The sequence below is a fragment of the Equus quagga genome, chromosome 11 (assembly GCF_021613505.1).
Source record: "Equus quagga isolate Etosha38 chromosome 11, UCLA_HA_Equagga_1.0, whole genome shotgun sequence".
NCBI lineage: Eukaryota > Metazoa > Chordata > Mammalia > Perissodactyla > Equidae > Equus > Equus quagga.
Window position 1 is genome coordinate 82629155 of NC_060277.1, and position 22824 is coordinate 82651978.

Consider the following 22824-nt stretch of genomic DNA (forward strand, 5'->3'; position numbering starts at 1 on the left):
CTAAGGTGGAGTATACATCTTCACCCCATTGTTAGGCTTGGCCTTGTGACTTGCTCTGGAATTAAGTGTATGTGACATATAGCCACAACCCAACAGAAGCTTTAAATGCGCTTGCAGGATCAGTGCAGCCTCTCTTACTTCTGCCCTCTGCCTTGAGATTATCATGTGCCAAACACATTCAGCTTGTTAATCTGGGTCCCTGAATGAGAAGACATACACAGAATACAACCAAGCTGAATAAATCTGACCTGGGTAGAGCAGCTCAAAGCCACAAGTTCTTTAGGTACATTTTCTGCCTTTTAAGTTATTGGTGGTGACGGTTTTGCCAAATGTTAAAACACTGCATAGTAGAGGTTGTCAACTTTCCAGCTTCCAAATATTACTCATTCACAATTATTTTCTTCCCACCTTTAGCATGCTTGCCTCTAGGTGGAATATATTTCCCTGCCCAAAGATTTTGGCTTGGCCATGAGCCTAGTTTTGTCCAATGGAGTGTGAGCAGATGTAACATACATGATAAACTAACAGAAACTTTAAATACACTTACATAGCTAGACTTGGTCCCTATTATTCCCCTGTTCTTGTAAGAACAAAACGTCTCAGATACTGGGTTCTCCTTGAACCTAGGTTGCAGAATGAGAAAAAACAAGGAGCCAAACCACAACCAACCTGCAGCATTATATAACATGAGCAGGAAATAAGGAAGAACTAAATGTTTGGTGTTGAAAGCCACTAAGGTATTAGAGTTATTATTCATAGAAAAATCTAACTAATACATAGAGTCGCATATTTTCCCCTTATGATTAACACAGAATCCATACCAACAAGAACTTCTACTGCAGCTAAAGAATCATCTTCCCAATCCATATCTTCCTGTTTTTCTTCAGACATCTCCTTCAAGCAAGATGAGATAGGATAGAATTGTTTCCATTCACCAATCAATTTTTTTGTAGCTGAATCGGACATCTTGAATGCCTGTCCTGTGAGAGTGCCATTTAGTCCAAAAGGGCTTAAGATAACTAGAAACCCAAAACAGACATGAAGTAAGTAAAGACGGTTACACAAAATAAGATAACAATGAACAGTATGGCAAATAATTCTGAAATTCTAAAAAAGTAAGATAATGATCATTCCAGAGAAAAATCAATTTAACATACTTCATTATTGTGAAGATAAAGTGAAACCCTGAGTTTATTATAAAAACTTACAATTTTGTCTACCCAAAAATCTCAGATGGACAGAATTTCAACATGAACTGGGAATATTTGTATATCCTTCAACTTCTCTTGACTTCCACTAAGGAAAAGCAATTTCAGGAAAAACAATGTGTATATATACATCTAAATACCTACAATGTGCTGCCACATAAATTTTTAAAAAGCAAATATTAGGCTTAGAATTACAACAAGAACACACTGCCAGTCTTAAAAACAAACTGGCAATCTTATGAAATATTTCCTCAAGTTCAACTATTTTCCTGGTATAAAGTATATCAGAAGTCCCTGTGTACCTATGTTAAAAATGGCCTATGTGACCTGACACACAAGACGACCTTGAAAACATAAACACATATATCTGCTAAATGCTATTCAAAAGAACATTTCAAAATATGCTACCATTCATGTACAAGAATTTTTTTCATAATATTTGTATCAAAAACTTATTTCACTGACTTAATATGTAATGGGGAAGAAGAAAGTAAATTACACTAGAATCATTATTAGGCTAAAGATTGGGGGAAATCTTCTCATTAATCCCAAAATGTAAAATTATCAATTTCAATAAGAATTTCCTTGAAACAACAATAAAAGATCAAATACCTAAGCCAATAAAATACTACCTTGAAATGGGCTATTAGACTGTTGAGCAAGAGTGATATGCTCTTCACTAAGAAGGTATACAGGTTGATGTTGGTTAATTTCCACACTGGTACAAACATTGCTGTCTCCATGCAAGAAAAAGGTGAAAGAGCAGGACAAGTGTTCGCTAATAAAGAAGAAAAAGTTACATTTTAGTGATGATTAATAGCCAAAAAATAAGTTAACTTGCTTTTCTTTACTACAAAGTTAAACCACAAAAATGCCTTCTCTTTAACTCAGAAATTCTACTTCATCATTTGAAGGAAAAAAATCACAGATATGAGCAAAGATTTAGCTATAAGAAATGTTCTTCACAGCACTGTTTATAGTAGAAAAAGCCGCAAATAGAGAACCAGTTAAACAAGTTAGGTACACCCACACATACAATTATAATACAGCCACCAAAATAAGTCAAGGTGGGGGAGCAGGTTTAATGGGAAGGGTAGGCTACCAAAATAGTACAGACTCAATTTTTTTAAAAAAAGAAAAAAGAGGGGCCAGCCTCATTTCAGAGTGGTTAAGTTCACATGCTCCGCTTCAGCGGCCCAGGGTTTCGCTGGTTCGGATCCTGGGGGCAGACATGGCATCGCTCATCAGGCCATGTTGAGGTGGCGTCCCACAGACCACAACTAGAATATACAACTATGTACTGGGGAGCTTCAGAAAGAAGAAGAGAAAAAAGAAAGGCTTCCTTGGCAAAAAAAAGTCTAAGTGTGCAATAGAATTAAAGCTGTCCTAATTTTTATTTTCCCCTCTATATAAGAAATTAAATACAAACATTTTCACATTTTATTATTTTCTGAAATTGGACTGCATGCAATCAATCAAGCATTTAATGTACTGCCCTCACCCCATCCCCAATGAAAAGTTATTTTAAAGCAATGATGGATCTTACAATTCAAGGTATCCTAGAATCAAAGTTGTATGCAAAATAGAACATCTTATGAAATTTACATATGAGTATACAGGTTGGAACTTAAAAGTTCCCAAGAGGAAAGCAGATGTATCCCTAAGACAAAACTTAGAAAGGTCAAGTAGCCCAGAAGAGAAAGAGATTGTATAATAAGAAGAATCCACTTTTCTTATTCCTTCTCAAAATATAACCAGTAATAAGCTCAAAACCTGTTGTACATATATATAAGCCCTCAAATTATTTCCAGACAAAGCAAGGGCATAATGAATTAAAATTAACTTACAAAAGTAAGACTACAGCTAACAGAAGTGGGAAAATAGAAGGTAGGAGAGGTGAAGAGTAATGCAGAGCTGAGAATTCCTTCATCTTATATATACATGTTAGGGAGCCAACATTTAGGTAATGTCTAAAAAGTTGATAGAACAAGAAATTGAAATTGAAGCATATCATTCCAGTTAAAAAGGTAACCAACAGAAAAACTGAAAATAACACAACTAATAAAACAAATCTTATCTATCATGGTAAAAAAAAATCAGTAAACACTGTCAGGTGATCCATCAAGGTTTAGAGGTATAAGCATATCTGGAATGCTGCCAGTAACCACCAGTAGCAGTAGTAGTAAACAAAAAAGTTAAAAAATAAAAAACAAACAAAACCTGGTCATTTCCAGGGAAGAGGACTAGAACAATTAAGTGGGGATCTTTAATTTTTCTAAATTTATAATACCATTCTGTACTGCTTGAATCATTACTTTAAAATTTTTTTTAATTATGAATTATATAGATTAGTCAGTGATTACTTTATCTTTCTCCACCCTAGTAGCTTTTGTTGCTTTTTTAAAAAAATAAACTTATTTTTGGAATAATTTTAAATTTATAGAAAAGTTGCCAAGATAATATAGAGTTTCCATATATCCTTCACCCAGTTTCCCCTAATGTTAACATCTTACATAATCATGCTACATTTGTCAAACAAGTAATTAACATTTGGATTTCACCAGATTTTCCACTTATGCCCTTTTTTTCTGTTCCAGGATCCAATCCAAGATACCACACTAGCTGTTAGTGTGTTTTTTTCCAGCTTTACTGAGGTATAATTGATAAAGCCAATAGGTTTTAATAGGAAATAAAATCAATACTTACTTACTTTATTTAAAAATAAATTAAGTTTGTTTCTCCTCTAACTAATCCTATTGGAATAGCTATTGGTTGAGTATAGACATTTGCTTTGGTATAAGAGTATAAATCTAAATAATCACCAAGATAAGCAAAGAAACTGTTAACTAATACTTTGAGAGCTGTCCATCTAAAAACAGACCACTGCTAATGCTCATTTAGAGTAAACTCAATTTTATTATTGCTTTCCAGCAGTATTTTCCAGCAGTGGTACGGTATCTATACTGCAAAACAGACCAAAAAAACCTACCAAACACAAACCTAACTCCAAATGCTTAAAACAAAAAACCCAAGGACAGACATTCAAAAGAATTCTGTATTAAACTTAGTATTACATTCAGATCTAAATGCACTATATGAAACCACTATGTTAAAGCAAATGTTATTCCCTTATTCAACAAGTATTTTACAGCTAAGCACATGGCACTAGGCTAAGCACACAATTGTTCAATTACAGTTATAGTAAGTGCTATAACAAAAAGCTGGTATAGGATGCTATGAGAATGTCTTAACAAGACCTAGACAGTGAAAATAAACTTTTAATTCCTAAAGGGAAAAGAATCAAACTTGAGTAACATCATAAAAGTTATTCTTACGTCCTATGTTGCCTTACATCGGCCTACCTCAATACCTATTACTTCTCCAACCTCATCTCTTACTAGTCTTCCTCTAATACTTTCCCTTCTCCCTCAACTGGCCTCTCTGCTGTTCCTTAAACACACCAGGCCTCTGCACCTACTGTTACCAGACCTGAAACACTCTAGATATCTACATTCACCTTAGTCAGGTTTTTATTCAAATTATCTTCTAGGTGAGGTCTTTACTCATCACCCTACTTTAAATGGCCCCTCAATTCTTCTTCAGGCATTTGTTTTGTTTTCGCTAAAGAAATAATCACAATCTAACATATTATACAGTTCACTTATTTCTTATACTTGCCCCAGAATCTAAGCTCTACTGGCAGTTGCTTTACACTTCTACCAGCAATCTTTCTAAAAGTTAATTCTGATGATGTAACTGGAAGGCTCAAAATCAACAGTTCCCCAATGCCTTCAGGACTAAATAAAAAAAAATCTTAGCATAGCACTTTAGACTCTTCACAATCTGATCCTTGCCAAACTCTCTAGACAGACACACCAAGAACTTCCCCTGCATTTACCACAAATTTCTCCCTACCTCTTAATCATTCCTCAAGACTCCTCTAAGCGTTATCTCTGTGCTCCTATAATATTCTACGCTTATCATATCATTTATCATAGCACTATTATTGATTTACTAATTGAACTCCCTCCCAGGTTATAAATTCCTTGATAAAAGGAATTATAACTTTAATATCCATGGAAGATTGAGTTATTGGTCCCAATTCTTCACCCCTTTCTCTCTCATTTTTTTTTTTAAAGATTTTTCCTTTTTCTCCCCAAAGCCCCCTGGTACATAGTTGTCTATTTTAGTCATGGGAGTCCTTCTAGTTGTGGCATGTGGGACGCCACCTCAGCGTGGCCTGACGAGAGGTGCCATGTCTGCGCCCAGAATCCGAACCAGTGAAACCCTGGGCTGCTGAAGCAGAGTGCTCGAATTTAACCACTCGGCCACAGAGCCAGCCCCTCATTTTTTTAATCATGGTAAAAAATATAAAATTTAGACATCTTAATCATTTTTAAGTGTACCATTCAGCAGAGTTAAATGAATTCACATTGTTGTGAAATAGAGCTACAGAACTTTTTCATCCTGCAAACCTGAAATTACACCCATTAAACAATAATTCCACCTCCCCAAGCCCCTGGCAACCACCATTCTAGTTTCTGTTTCTATAAATCTGACTACTTTAGATAGCTCACATAAGTAGAATCACACAATATTTGTCTTTTTGTGACTGGCTTCTTTCACATAACATAATGTCCTTAAGGTTCATCCATGATGTAGCATGTGACAGGACTTTTTCTCCTTTTAAAGGGTGAATAGTAATCCAGTGTGTGTAAATAACACATTTTGCTTAACCATTCATCCATCAATGGACATTCAGATTGCTTCCACCTCTTAGCTATTGGGATTAGCGCTGCTACGAACATGAGTGTGCAAATATCTCTTCAAGATCCTGCTTTCAATTCTTTTGGATATATACTCAGAAGTAGGATTACTAGATTATACAGTAGTTCTATTTTTAATTTTTTGAGGAACCTCTATATTGTTTTCCATAGCAGCTGCACAATTTTACACTCCCACCAACAGTACTCAAGAGTTTGAATTTCTCTATCTTGAGGGTTTTTTTTTTTTTTTGAGAAAGATTATCCCTGAGCTAACATCTGCTGCCAATCCTCCTCTTTTTGCTGAGGAAGACTGGCCCTGAGCTAATATCCGTGCCCATCTTCCTCTACTTTATATGTGGGACACCTACCACAGGATGGCTTGCCAGGTGGTGCCATGTCCACATCTGGGATCTGAACCAGAGAACCCCGGGCCACCAAAGCATAACATGTGCACTTAACCACTGCGCCACTGGCCCAGCCCCTCATTTTTTTGATAGTAGCCATCCTAACAGATGTGAGGTGGTATCTCACTGTAGTTTTGATTTGCATTTCTCTGATTAGTGATGTTGAGCATCTTTTCATATGCTTCTTGGCCATGTGTATATCTTCTTTGAAGAAATGTCTAGGCCAGCCCTGTGGCCCAGTGGTTAAGTTCAATGTGCTCTACTTTAGCAGCCTGAGTTCGGCTCCTGAGCATGGACCTACACCACTCATCAGGAGCCATGCTGTGGCAGTGACCCACATACAAAATAGAGGAAGATTGGGACAGATGTCAGCTTACAGCAAATCTTCCTCCAGGGGAAAAAAAATATCTACTCAAATCTTCTGACCATTTTTCAATTGGGTTATTTGATTTTTTTTTTTGTTGAGTCATAGGAGTTCTTTACATATGCTGGATATTAATCCCTTATCAGACACATGATTTGCAAATATTTTCTCCTATTCCATAAATTACCTTTTCACTGTTGTGTCCTTTGATGCACAAAGGTATTTAAGTTTGATATAGTCCCATATGTCTATTTTTGCTTTTGCTGCCTGTATTTTTGGTGTCATAGTCCAAGAAATCATTGCGAAATCCAATGTCATAAAGATTTTCCCCTATGTTTTCTTCTAGGAGTTTTATAGGTCTTATATTAAGGTTTTTAATGCATTTTGTCTTAATTTTTGCATATTGTATAAGATAAGGGTCCAATTTCATTATTTTGCATGAGAATATCTAGTTTTCCCAACACCATTTGTTGAAGAGACTGTCCTTTCCCCATGAGTGGTCCTGGCACCCTTGTCAAAGATCATTTGAGCACATACACAAAAGTTTATTTCTAGACTTTCTATCCTATTTCACTGATTTACATGTCTGTCTTGATGCCAGTACCACACTGTTTTGATTACTATATCTTTGTATTATGTTTTGCTTACTCCTCCCTTTATCCAGGTTCTTTGGTGTGACTCTGTAATTCCTCCCATTAGAGGTGAAATATACTTCCCCAATCCTTGAGTTATTCTTGCTTTATGACTTTGGCCAAGCAGAAGTTTGAAATGTACTTATACAATTCATCTTGCCCTCTGGTGCTTCTTTCATTGCCACAAGAACATGCCCTGGCTGGCTCACTGGTCTAAGGATGAGAATCATAGAGAATACACACCACTACCCAATCTATAGTTTACAATGTGGACTAGATTGGGTAACACCCAGTTGACCTGCAGATACATTAATGAGAATACATAACTGCTGTTTTAAGCTCCTATGTTTGGGGGGGGTGGTTTGTTACACAGCAATACCTGATACAGAAACTGGCACCAAAGGTGAGGTGCTACCATGACAAAAAACTAAATATGTGGCATTGGCTTTGGGACCAGATGACTGGTAGCAAGGAATATAAGACACTGAAAAACGTTAAGGAAATTATGATGGAGGGCTGGGAAAATAGAACCCATGTTATGTAATGGAGAAATACTTCATAGAACTTTTGCCTGAAATAATCTGGAAGACAGAAAATGTGCCAAATGAACTTACAGAGTTAGGCAAACAGATCAAGTCAAAGAGTAATTTGGCTGTTACTAGCTATACTTGATAAAGTACTAAAAGAGATTAAATCAGAAAAGAACTTGCTGGTTTTCAAGCATAACTTAGAGAATACAGATAGCCCAAAACCATAGGGCTGGAAAATAAAACTGTTTCTTAACAAAGTGATGGTGTGTGCTGTACTATAACACAGTCTCAAGGAAAAGACCAAATCAAGAGTGTGACTCTAATTCCCTTTGTTAAGAATACCAAACACGACTCTTGACACCAGTTGAAATATTAGGATTTTAAAACGTTATTCTTAAGCCTCCATACATTTATTTTTCTCAAAGAAAGTATCTAAAGTAAACAAACCTATATGCAACTAATTTTGTTACTATATATGGGAATGCACATGCAGCCATATTTGTGCTTTTCTTTCCTTTGAGTGTCCTCTGTTCTGATACAATTCTTCTATAATTGTTAAGGTTGAGTTATAGAGCATATAAACAGACAATTCCTAAATAGCATTTTTATCTTACCAAACCACTAATGTTTAGTTTCTGAGAGGGCTATGCCTATTCTATGTATTGACACAAAACAGGCAGAAATCAACTTTCAAAGCATTTTTCTCTCTAAACAACAAAAAACGATATGAGAATTTAAAAGCAAGACAAAATGCTAAAAAATGTGAACAAAAATTCATATTCAACTGGTTAAAATGACTATTGTTTTACATTACAAGCTTTTTACAGGTTTTTCAGGAAATTTTAGAAGACAAATATTGCTTGGTAAAGGGCAAAATTTAAGGGTACAAGGGGAATTACTAACTAAAAATACTTATGTCAAGGAAAACATTAAGTAAGGAAGTGACTCAAGCAAGAATAATCTGTTACATAGAGAAACTGTAATTTATTAGTTTTAGGGATCAAGTATGCTATACAAATGATTATAAATGCTGTGTGCTTACTCAGTAACTGAACAGCAGATCTTAAAATGTGAATTACAAATACTTCCAAGAATATTTGTAAGTATAAGCAACAACCTAAAAGAGTCTCATGTTCTTTATCCTTAAAAAACAAAGAGGCTAGGAGACCTCAATTTTATATCCTCATTATTTACTGGGCTTTTAATCAGTGAAATATAGTTCTTAAAAATACAGCTTTCAACTCTGTTTCATTTCATACATAAAATATTAAATGAGAATAAAAAAGCACACTCAAAATAGATTTTTGCCATGATATAAAAAGCAAATAAAATGACTAAAAATTTTCCTAAAGAGATTATTATAATCTGGGAAATGTTAAAAAGAAGTACATTAACTTAAATTCTATTAAATATTATTTCAGAAAATTAACCTGGTATATACAAAAATCAGGGCTCATAAAATGAAGGCCCATTATACCCTTTCTATACATCAAATCGAGCACCTGACCATCTTAACCTTTAAATCAGAAAAGAAAATTTGGCTCTTTGATGTAAAGTGATAAATTGATCTCCAAGGGTTCTTTGTAACAACCCAATATTCCAGCATACAAAACACATGATCAATCTCTCAGCTCCCAATGTTTATCTGTACTGCCCTACTTACAAGCAGCTCTCAACTCTATGATCTAACTGTAACATAAAATGGTTTAAAATAAACCAAGTTTGTACATGATACAGGAGAAAAAACTAAACGTTCTAAACATGGGGTAAAATTTTTGAAATTCTTAAGTCAACATTCTAGTCAGAAAATATTAAAGGACAAAGAGAATGTTAAGTAATAGTGCCACACTAAATTCAGAATGGCTCTTCCCTCGAGCAGAGATATCATTTATAACATTATCTCAAACATGTTTTGGTACTCAGCACTTAGAAAAATTGAGTTAAAGCAAATACATGTAACTACAATGAGAATCCAAGGTACTATTAGGCACTATAAAGTATTATAGAGAATACTACTGCTCTCCAGGAGCTTATACTGTAGTAACCAAAACAAAAAGGTATGAGTGAGGCAGAATTTTACAGATGAAACCTGAACAATCTTCTACTGTGGAAAAATGTTCCTCATTTAAGGACTGAAATTGAACACAAGATTCTTTATTTCTAAGACAGAAAATGAAAATATGCTTATAGATTAAAGTTAGCTATTCTAATAACATAGTTTAATATGTATATTGTACTGCTTTAGGGGATGTACTATATCTAATCTATTTTTAGCATTTCTGTTAGGTAGGTACTTCTAGAAAGATGATATCCCATTTTGCTGGTAGGGAATTCAAGGCACAGAGAAGTTAAACGGCTTGTCTTAAAATCATAAAACTAGTTAAAGGGGATGTTGACTTAAAATCCTAGTCATTCTGCCAAAGCAATCCTGAGAGCAAAAGAATAAAGCTGGAGGTATCACAATCCCTGACTTCAAAACATACTACAAAGCTCTACTAAATCAAAACAGCATGGCACTGGCACAAAAACAGACACAGAGATCAATGGAACAGAACTGAAAGCCAAGAAATAAAACTACACAATCTATGGACAGCTAATCTTCGACAAAGGAGCCAAGAACATACAATAAAGAAAGGAAAGTCTCTTCAATAAATGGTGCTGGGAAAACTGGACAGTCATATGTAAAAGAATGAAAGTAGACCATTATCTTACACCAAACACAAAAATTAACTCAAAATGGATCAAAGACTTGAATGTAAGACCTGAAACCATAAAACTTCTAGAAGAAAATATAGGCAATATATTCTTTGACATCGATCTTAGCAGTAACTTTTCAAATACCCTGTCTACCCAGGCAAGGGAAACAAAGAAAAAAATAAACAAATGGGACTACATCAAACTAAAAAGCTTCTGAAAGGCAAAGGAAACCATCAACAAAACAAAAAGACAACCCACCAACTGGGAAAAATATTTGCAAATCATATATCTGACAAGGGGTTAATTTCTAAAATATATAAAAAACTCACACAACTCAACAACAACAAAAAAAACCCAATCAAAAAATGGGCAAAGGATATTGACAGACATTTTTTTCAAAGAAGATATATAGATGGTCAACAGGCACACGAAAAGATGTTCAACATCACTAATCATTAGGGAAATGCAAATCAAAACTACAATGAGATACCACCTTACACTTGTCAGAATGGCTATAATTAACAAGACAAGAAATAAGAAATGTTAGAGAGGATGAGGAGAAAAGGGAACCCTAATTCACTGCTGTGGGAATGCAAACTGGTGCAGCCACTATGGAAAAGAGTATGGAGATTTCACAAAAAATTTATAATAGAAATACCATATGATCCAGCTATCCTACTATTGGGTATTTATCCAAAGAATTTGAAATAAACAATTCAAAGACACGTATGCACTCCTATGTTCATTGCAGCAGTATTCACAATAGCCAAGACATGGAAGCAACCCAAGTGCCCATCAACCGATGAATGGAAGAAGACGTGGTGTGTATATACATATATATATATACACATACACACACACACACACACACACGCACACACACAATGGAATACTACTCAGTCATTAAAAAAATACAAAATTGTGCCATCTGCAACAATATGGATGGACCTTGAGGGTATTACACTAAGCAAAATAAGCCAGACAGAGAAAGACAAACACCATTATGATTTCACTCATATGTGGAAGATAAACACATGGATAAGGAGAGCTGATTAGTGGTTACCAGAGGGGAAGAGGGTACGGGTGAGGGTGAAAGGGGCACATATGTATGGTTATGGACAAAAATTAAGACTACTGGTGGTGAATACGATGCAGTCTATACAGACTGATATATAGTAACGTACACCTGGGGAAAAAATAATTCTAGTCATCCTAATGACCAATTAAATTAAAAATGGGCAAAGGACTTGAACAGACATTTTCCCCAAGAAGATATACAAATGGTCACCAAGCACGTGAAAAGATGCTCAACATCATTAATCACAAAGGAAATGTAAATCAAAACTACAACGAGACACCACCTCACACATATAAGGGTGGCTATTATTTTTTTAAAAAAAGAAAGGAAGAAAAGAAAAGAAATAAGTGTTGATGAGGATGTGGAGAAACTGGAATCCTCTTGCATTGCTGGTGGGAATGTAAATAGGTACAGCCACTGTGAAAAAGAGTATGGCAATTCCTCAAAGAAAATATCAAAAACAGAATTGCTACATGATCCAGCAATAGCACTTCTGGGTATATTCCCAAAAGAATCAAAAGCAGGGACCTGAACATATATTTGTACACCAGTTTTCATAGCAGCGTTATTCGCAATAGACAAAAAGTAGAAACAACCCAAAAGTCCATCAAGAGGTGAATGGATAAACAAGATGTGGTATAAAAATAAAAAATTATTCAGCCTTTATAAAGGAACGAAACTGTGGTGCATGCTACAAAATGGATGAGGATCTTGAGGACATTATGCTAAGAGAAATAAACTAGATACAAAAGGGCAAATACTGTATGATTTCACTTATATCACAGAATTCTATCACATTCACAGACACAGAAAGCAGAATGGTGATTACCAGGGGCTGAGAGGATGGGAAAATAAATTACTTAATAGGCCGATTTTCATTTTGGGATGATGAAAAAGTTCTGAAGATAGTGGTGATGGCTACAAAACAATGTGAATGTACTTAATGCCACTGAACTGTACACTGAAAAATGACTGAAGTGGTAAATTACTGTGTATATTTTACCACAGTTTAAAAAAAACAAGGCTTAATCATTTTAATTCCTAGATTTTTATTCCATCAATTCAATAGTTTCCAAATCTTTCATTAGAATCACTTGGCAATCTTTTGAAACTTCCAAAGCCCAGGCCACACTCAGGTTAAAACACAGGTATCAATATTTTTTTAATCTCTCAAGGTGACTTCATATCCAGACAAGTCTGAGAACCAGTGCATTAATCTCTATTTCTGTAGTCCTCATAGTAATTTTTTTAAATTTCTTATGTATACAGGTATAATTTCACTATCAGGGATTCTGAACACAGCTCCATGAACAAAAGATCTATATTAAAATCCAAAAGATAACACCTTATCTGTGAATTTTGTATATACTTCTGCTCACTTAGTGAACAAATTACTCACATTATAAAGAACACTTAGAAAACAACAACATATTATTCTGGTTTACAACTTCAAGTGCTCTGTAAGTACTCTTTATATGCTTGTATTTCCCCGATAAGGAAATAGTAAAACAGAATACTTAAGAATTACTATCACTTTAAAAAGATGTAGGTATAGGACATATAGTGAGACAGGGTCCACAATCTGTCTCATACTCTTCCTGCCCTGTAATCCAGCTTCAACACCTGCAAGTTGTATGGCCTTGGACAAGTTACTTAACCTCTCTGTGCTTCAGGTTTAACAACTGTAAAATTGGAGTAATAACAGGGTTGTTGTGAGAACTGAGTTAATACATATTAAGCCCTAATTTCAACTGCTGCCTGGCCAGTTCTGCTTATGCAAAGGTTTCTCACTCCCCTCACTCCTTCAGAAAAAAATTTCTCTATTATCATTCACATTTAAAACCAATAGTTCAAAAAGACAGACTGGTAAGAGTCAGTAGTAAGAAGAAATAGGGGCTGGCCCCGTGGACCAGCGGTTAAGTTTGTGCACTGCTTTTGCAGCCCAGGGTTTTGCCAGTTCGGATCCTGGGTGCGGACATGGCAATCACTCATCAAGCCATGCTGACTGAGGTGGCATCCCACATGGCACAACTAGAAGAACCCACAACTAAAAATACACAACTATGTACCGAGGGGCTTTGAGGAGAAAAAGGAAAAATAAAATCTTAAAAGAAATAATAGTAAGAAAAGCTTAACAGGGGGAAAAAAGAGAGAAAGAGTTGTTCTTAACACTTAATTTTTCTCATAAATGTTTCTGGAAAGCATGAAAATGTGGAAAACTGACCATGTAAATCCTAATGACTCAACCACCACAGAGAAATTTAATGGGTCACAAGCACTATTATATCATCACTTAAGATTTCAGAACTAGATGCATAATAATCTTGATGACAGGCATTAATGACAGACGAGCATAGAGAGGCTGCAGGGAGGGGAAAAAAAGACAGTAGCTATGCCCAACCTGGGAAACTGTGGACACCTTGACATAGGTGGAGGTTTTCCCTACCTTTGAGATTCCAGAGCACACTCACAGTTCAGCATACAATTCCAAGAGGGTTCGCAGACCAGACAGAAGATATCTTTTACCAAAAAGCATTACCAAGCTCACCCAGGCTTAAAGCCCTAGAACGGCACTGTTAATGCAACAGCCACTATACACAAGTAACTACTGAGCACCTGAAATGTGGCCAGTCCAATTTGAGATGTACTCTAAGTATAGAATACCTATTAGATTTTGAAGACTTAGGGAAAAAAAAGTAAAACAGCTCATTAATACCTTTTGCATATTTAATTACATGCTGAAATTATATTTGGGATATACTGGTTTAATAAAATCTATTATTAAAGTTAATTTTTTTTTCAGGGTGGGGTGAGGAAGACTGGCCCTGAGCCAACATCTGTGCCGATCTTCCTCTTTTTTTTTTTGTATGTGGGATGCCACCTCAGCATGGCTTGATGAGCAGTGTATAGGTCTGCATCCAGGATCTGAACCCACAAAACCCAGGCCACCAAAGCAGAGCACACAAACTTCACCACTAAACCACCAGGCCAGCCCTTTTTTATTTTTTTTACTGTGTGTACAAAAGATTAAAATTACATATGAGACTCACATTATATTTCTATTGGACAGAGCTAGCTTAGGAAACAATAAGATAGGAAATGAGTCCTTAGAAAATTCAATAGTGACAGCTCTTAGCTTCCCTAGAAGTTCAGGTTTTCAGAGGTATTAAGAAATACAATCAGGGATGAGCCCCATGGCCTAGTGGTTGAGTTTTAAGTGTTCCATTTCAGTGGCCTAGGTTCAGTTCCCAGGTTCGGACCTACACTGCTCATCAGTGGTCACTCTGTGGTGGCAACCCACACACAGAATAGAGGAAGACCAGCACAGATGTTAGCTCAGGGTGAATCTTCCTCAGCAAAAAAAGAAACCCAACCAAAAGACATCCCAAAGCTATACAAAATGGCTACTAATATTTTTCCAGAGGAGATTTAAATCTTGTGGTGCTTATGTTTAATTAAAATGTTGGAGATAAAGTGACTGTGTAAAAGCCATAGGTGTAGTGGAAGATAGACATAACTTTAGGGGTGAAATTTTAAGTATATTCTTTCACTTACTGCCTTAAAAACAAAAACAACCTTGACTAACTTCTTTACTGAAGCTCCTAAAATATTAATTATAAGTGTAAAGGCTCTGGTACAGGCAACACCATCCAAAAGAACTTTCTGCAATGATGGAAATACTCTACATCTACACTATCCAATAAACAGCCACTAGTCATAGGAGTACTTGAAATGTGGCACATGCAACTGAGGAACTGAATTTTTTTTTTGAGGTAAAATTGGTTTATAACACTATATAAATTTTCAGGTGTACATCGTGATATTTTGACTTCTGTACAGACTACATCATGTTCACCACCAGAAGTCTAGATGCCATTTGTCACTCTACAAATGTGCCCTTTAACCTTTTTCACCCTCCCTCCACTTGCCCTCTAGTAAATACCAATCTATTCTCTGTTATCTCTGTGTTTGTTTGTTGCTGTTGTTTAATTTTGTGAATTAAAACTACAATGTTGTTGTGAATTTTTAATTTTATTTTCTTCAATTGAAATTTAGCCACAAGTGGCTGGTGGCTACTATATTAAACAGCACAGTTCTAAAACTTCTCTGAAAGAAAAAAAAAAAGCATTAAATTTCCTTATTTTGCCCTAATATTCCAGTTACAACTAACCTGTACAAACACTTAGGGATGTACTCCTCTCCTTTCTGTGAACTTTGCCTGCTTCATCCCACAAGACCCAAAATCTCTGCAGATCAGGTTCTTTGCTACTACTTAACCCTTAATTTCAGGACCCAAAATAAGAGCTTAGAACATACGGAACCAGACATTTGAATTTATCTCCTTTGTGTTAGATCCAGGAAAAGTTTATTTATTCTATCCTATCTATATTCTATATTGCCTTTTAAAATCGAGGTTAAAGATAACTATCTTACACAGCAGAGTAAAAATCTCAAAGCAGATTTACCAACTAAGCAATACATTTTTTCTATAGAAATTAACTATATTGCTACATCTGTAGTGGCGGGATGGGATAAAAGTGTATATTAAAATCAAATATGTTCCCTATTAACTTATTTCTCTCCTACACAACCTCAACTGCCACTTATTTAGCAGACCTCCTATCTCAATACATACTGCAAGCTATTGGACTAGCTGTCTTAAAAAAAAATTCATTACTAATATCTTTCTATCCTGTGTACCGTCCTAGAAGCATTTAAACGCTTACTGAATATACAAAACTTAACTGACCACTTAGCTAAATTGCTACAATAGATTCAACACGACAAAAAGCTTAACCAAACACAAACTTCAGAAAGTTCTTCAAAATAATCTTATCCGAATGTGCTCTCAAACATCACAAGTTGGTAACATCTTTTCACTAAGAGACTATTTAAAACCTACAGTAAGTCATTGGTACATGATTTACATGGGTACAGCCCATTTCCCCTGGTTTCACTAGCAAACAGAGTGACTGTCATCTGATCCAGTCCCCTCTAGTGTAGGGAAACACCTAAACTGTTCAAGACAAAACACCGGTCATTCTTTTAACCAAATATCTGAAGACTGGTAATTCTTTTAAATTTCTTGTTAAGTTTGTTTCAGTGGTTAATTACCCTTATAGGTGAGGGGTTTTTTACAGCTAACCCAGCTGTACCACTAGATTTAATTCCATTTCCTCTCTTTCAGTCCCTAAAGACTGTTACAGTTAACCAGATAATTAACTATATGGAAGTCTAGATTATTAGAAGATGAGAATCTATATTTAAATGGGGAAAAAATGGAGGAAGAAAATATGAAAAAAGTCAAGAATTATTATTTCTCCTTTGTTCAAATCAAACCAGTTTCACGAAACAAATTTCCTTCTTTGACAACTGTGTTTTTTAAGAATGTTTACACAAGTTTAACAAAAAGTGAATTGATCAGTAAACAAAAATAGTATATATGATGTTCCTTAATGGGCTAGATTCATAATGGGGTAGAAACACATTAATTTATAATCCAATCTTTATCTACCATCCCAATATCATTCCACTGCATTCAGTGTAAAAGTAAGGGGTCCCAAACCATAATTAAAAGAAATTAATGAATCTGGTCCAGTGGCATCATGGTTAAGTTTGCGTACTCCGCTTTCGCAGCTGGGAGTTCACAGGTTCAGATCCTGAGCACAGACCTAGCACTGCTCATCAAGCCATGCTGGGGCAGCATCACACATAAAATAGAAGAAGACTGGCACAGATGTTAGCTCAAGGCCAATCTTCCTCACCAAAAATAAAGAAAGAAAGAAACTGAGAGACTTATTTGCTTGATTTTTTTCTACTTGCTTTTCTAAAGGGAGGACAGGTGGCAGGGAAGTTCCTGTGAAAAAAGATTTGAGGACCAGCATGTATCTTTCCTGGATGAAGTCAGTTTTGCACCACAACTATGCTTCAAGAGTAATTCAAAAGAGCATATACTATTTCTGGTACCACTCCACCAAAAAAAAAAAAAATTTAAATTTAGCTCCCCTTCTAAATGGGTCAGCCCATGGAAAAACACTAGTGCGCAATTACATGGTTAAATAACAAGCAGAATCTGTTGGATTCATGGAAATCTCCAATATGAAAAGCTGTATCTTCCATTAATAACAGCCCATTAGAAAAAATTTCTTTCATAAAGAGAAATAAAGATACTTCCAGTATCTTACATGGCTGATTGAACACATTAATTTACTTCTAATTCTCTGTGAAACCCCCTCCATACAGACAGTAAAAGGTGGGGGGTGGGGGGGGGGGGAATGATAGAAGTGACAGCAGCAGACAAGAGATGGCCACAAAATTTAGGGAGTAAGCAAAGGCAAATATATTAACTGACTCAGTAGGTAAAGGCTAAGGGGAAGAAGCCCAGACACAAAACGAATCAAACCACAGAATCTGAGAAAGGCTCAGAAGTAGAAGACACTGGTGTATTTCTGAAGGTGGATGTACAGTATAACTAAAAATAGAAGGACTGAAAGTTCAAATGAATAAGTTGGACTCCTGGATCCACTTCCCCAATCTGTAGAATGGCTCTTTACATTGCTCCAGATCAGTGGAAAACTTAAGAGTTCACTCTCTCAACTGGCTGAAACAGAGGGACTCAGCACTCAGAGATACAAGATATAGCTGAGATGATGTATTTAAATGAGAGATTAAGAGAAAATCTAAACACGAGTATAGTATTTCCCCAATGTAAGCATACAAATAGAGTCACCTTTCCCGAACAGACTCCCTAAACATTGGCAGCCAAGCTTATACTCTCTAGTCAGGATACTAAAGGACTCCTCCAGGAAAACTAACTTACAGGGGTGGACACATCAAGACAGGCAGTTGGGTGACAGGCACCCAATAAAGATGGCCAGGTCCCTGACCAATCACCCTACTAAAGCCTGCAACTTCATAGGTACCCACATACATAGAACTTGCAGTCAGCATTTTAGTGCTCAAAAGTCTTCAGAGCAGAAAAAGAGGTGATTCAGACATTCAAGATCCGAAATACATTACTTCTCATGTACTCCCTTCTCTGGAAACTACTGGTGAATGAGCACTACCAAAACAGTAAGACAAAAAAAGGAAACATGAGATCTAGGAAATAAGGGATCCAACAGACAGAAAAGCAAAGGGAATTCCGGAGATGACTGCTGTGAAACAGGCCTACAGAACAAGCAGTCCAAACTGGAACAGAAGAATGAAAGGCTCAAATAGGAATATTAACTAACGGAAGAGAGAGGAAAAAAAAGAAATGAATATATTAAACAACTCCTAAAAGGTTGAGAGGGGATCTTTATACTTCTGGTAGATAGTCTAAGGGTTAATTACCAATAGGTACTAGATCAGGGGTCAGCAAATTTTATCCATAAAGACCCAGTGAGTAAATATTTTAGGCTTTGTGTGTCATCTGTCTCTGTCACAACTATTCAACTCTGCTGTAGTGTGAAAGCAGGCATAAAATAATCCATAAATGAATGAGCCTGGCTTTGTTACAATAAAATTCTATTTATAAAAACAGGTGGCAGTATATTTGCCCTGTGGGGTGGTAGTTTACCAATCCCTAGCATAGACAGTTAAGTGAAAAAAGAGATAATCATTAACACCATGGGAAAAAAAGAGGTACAGGAAATAGAATTTAATCCTAATACACTATAAGGCTCAGCTACAAATAATATTTATCTTATCATAATATAAACAACAGGTATTGTTTTCACCAAATCTTATAACTATACTGGCAAGTTAAGGAAAGAGAGAAGGGAAGGGAGAAGAGTATATACAAGTATGCCAATGTCCAAGTGGTGGGGATGGGAGTAGGGGGAGGTAAGATAGCTAAATCATCAACAGATTAAGGGGTTAGCTAGAGAGACAGAGGCAGACTGATTACCCCAAAAGGGAGGCAAAACTCAAAAACAAACATGTTATGTGCTACCATAATTTTAAGCAGGCAAATTAAAAGAATCAAAAAGGATTGCCTCTGAAGAGCACATCTAGGAGTCGGGGCACAGGATTGCAGCTTTTCATTTCAAATCTTGGTAGTCTACTTGACTTTTTAAAACTATATAAGTGTACACGGTGAACACTGCTAACTGCCTACCCAATATCTATTTCTCCTTCTTCTAATTGCCTACCTAATATCTATTCTCCATTTCTTACTAACCAGAAGCCTTATTTTGTTCACAGTGGCAATGATCCCACATAAAAATACTTGTTTCTCCTGAGTATAGCCAATGATACGCCACCTGAAGTTTCCAGAAAAGAATCTACTTTCCAATCTGAGAGTCACCCCTTCTTGCTTCCTCCCTTCCTTTCTCTTCCTGCTTAGAATCCACTGTGAGTGAGGTCCGGAGGTGCAACACCCACTTGGACCATGAGGATGAAAGCCAAAGGCTAAAGATGACAGAGCAGAAAACTCCAGGGAACCTGAGTCCTTGATGACATTATCGAACAGATGCACCAATATCAGACTACCTACCTCCAGACTCCTTGGCTATTGAGAAAAATAAATTCCTACATAAGCCAGGTAGTTAGGTTTTCTGTCATTTGCAATGGAATGCATTGATAACTTGTAGAATTAATTATTTTGCTGACAATAAAGGTTTAATTTTCAAAGAGAAAAAAATGAAAGAACCTTGATTTGTTCAGACTTATCTACTCATCCATTCTATTAAAACTAAAAAGGGAAGTTTGAAAAAACTCCAGGTGCACATGAAAAAAGATGTACAAATACAACATAAAAGATGGTATCTCAATAATGATTATAATTACAACCAAATGTTTACTTCCTATTCTCACATCTTTCAGGGAAGACTAATAAATTTCCTTCATTTTCTCTTCTCCCACATCCCATCTTACTCTCCACTGTTTCATTTTTCTTGAAGCCTCACTAATTCAACAACTGCTTGGGAGTGAATCTTCTAACAGATTGTGCCTTATATTATTTAAATCACAGAGAACTGTAGGGGCTGGCCCCATGACCGACTGGTTAAGTTCGCGCGCTCCACTGCAGGCGGCCCAGTGTTTTGTTGGTTCAAATCCTGGGTGCGGACACGGCACTGCTCATCAAACCACAATGAGGCAGCGTCCCACATGCCACAACTAGAAGGGCCAACAATGAAGAATATACAACTATGTACTGGGGGACTTTGGGGAGAAAAAGGAAAAAAATAAAATCTTTAAAAAAAAAAAATCACAGAGAATTGTAGTAACCTAAAGCTTTTAACTGCACACGAAAAGAAGGTATCAAAGTAGTCTATGGCTCCATCTGTAACTACTCTACAAATTAGTGTCATAAATTTGCTTAATTCAAAGTTCAAGAAAATTATAAACACTCCAAGAGTAAACATGTCTTATATAGAAAAACACAAATTTAAATTACTTTAATTAAAGCAAAATGAGAGCTCTGGGAATGAGAAGGGTTAATTCAACCCAAAATACAGCTACAGATCACTATCTTTAACAAGTATCAAAATTACTTAATTTTAACAGTGTACCATGAATATAGTTCCACTAGTATTAAAAAAGCACACTTCAACGCAAAAACCTGTTTTCATCCCAAATTTTTTCTATCATCCTAAATCAAAACTTAGGCCACTATATTGACACAATGCAAGAAAATTCTTAAAATGTGTAAAAGAAATGGTGAAGTGGTCAAAGAAAATTGAATACTTATAGTACTCTGCCAAAGTTAACCTCCTATATATGTCTGCAACATGCAGCTTGTTTTATTCCACATTTTCCATAAAGCCATAAAAATTAACAAACCTAAAGAAAAATCAAGTAAGGGTTTAAGTAAGATAGCTTACCTTTTATTTATAGGTTTTTCATCTTTTTCATAAGGCTTTACAAACCACTTGCCAATACGTACAAAGTTCCGGTTCATTAAACACCGTTCCAACAGATTGTGAACTGCTTTGAAAAGCAGAGTACGGCATTCATAGGAAAGCCCATTCTCCCATACTCCATCTTCCTCTTCTACAAGAGAAATAAAAGAACGAAAAAGTAATGGCACTATATCTTCTCAAAGCCAAGTAAAAAGTGTTACATTTTAACTTTTAAATTCGTAAACCTTACTTCACCTCAGAAGGTTGAGCTACAATCACTTTGATGTATCTCTAGACATTAAAATATCAAGTTTCAAAGTTACTCCATAAGGAATAAAAGGGCTGAGCGCCATGTATTCTATTAAATTACCTGAAAATTGTTTTCCCATTGTATAAGAAGACAACAGTATATTGCAAACAAACTGACTGGGTTTCTGTATCAATGAAAAGGACACTTGATATAACCCAGGAAATATTAAACATACTCTATCACTCTATACCTAAGATACCAATTTCTAAACTGGCTCACTTATTACTTTGTCCTAATTCCTCCAGTCATTCAGCCTGCCAAAAAACCCAGCCAGTTAATAATTAAACTCAAAACATTTTATGTCCATGAGCATTCTAATCCATAACTCAACTATAAAAATAAGTGATGAATAAAAAGGAAGCTTTTGGCACAGAGCCTAACAAGCAGTGCATTATCAGCCACCTTAGGTCTCATTTCAACCAAATGACTCCCAAGATTACTATTCAGTATAGGATCCTCTACTTGGAGGAAAAGTTCAAAAATTTAAAGACTTAAATTTTAAATGCCACTTCTGATATAAAGTTAAAGCTATCTTTACTAAGTATACAGCCTCAATTTTGCCAGCAAATCTATCCACTCCAAGTTAACTCACCAAAAAAACATTAATACAGTCATTTTGAGATGTCTGGATGTAGCTCAGAAAGAAAAATCTTTCACTCTACCCATTTCCGATGTATAACAAAGCACCCAGTGAATCCTGCTACAGATGATACTCATTCAGCATTTTAACTTTTATCATAAGATTTTAAACCGCTATTTCAAATATAATTTAGTATCCTTCTATAGCTTATATACCTTTATAAACATTTTATAAATGTTTATATAAATATAAATATTATATTTATTTTATATGGGTCATCCTCTTTCAATTTAAGTAAAAATAAATGACAAGACCTATTTTAATTCAACACTAAAAATGTATATACTATACTCACAGAAAAATAATCAACTATGATGTTTTTGAATAAAAGTAGAAACATATTACAAGTGACACATGGTTTATATTCA

The 22824-nt window shown here is 35.6% G+C and overlaps 1 protein-coding gene across 1 annotated transcript in view; it reads right to left on the reverse strand.

Moving 5' to 3' along the window:
- Window positions 1–22824, reverse strand: part of MED13 (mediator complex subunit 13) — a 100247-nt gene that overhangs the window by 67300 nt on the left and 10123 nt on the right. Inside the window, exons 3-5 of the mRNA XM_046677772.1 lie at window positions 21489–21657; window positions 1841–1986; window positions 822–1019 (exon numbers count right to left, since the gene is read on the reverse strand). Of these exons, the coding sequence (XP_046533728.1) occupies window positions 822–1019; window positions 1841–1986; window positions 21489–21657 (513 nt within the window). The remainder of the gene's footprint in view (window positions 1–821; window positions 1020–1840; window positions 1987–21488; window positions 21658–22824) is intronic.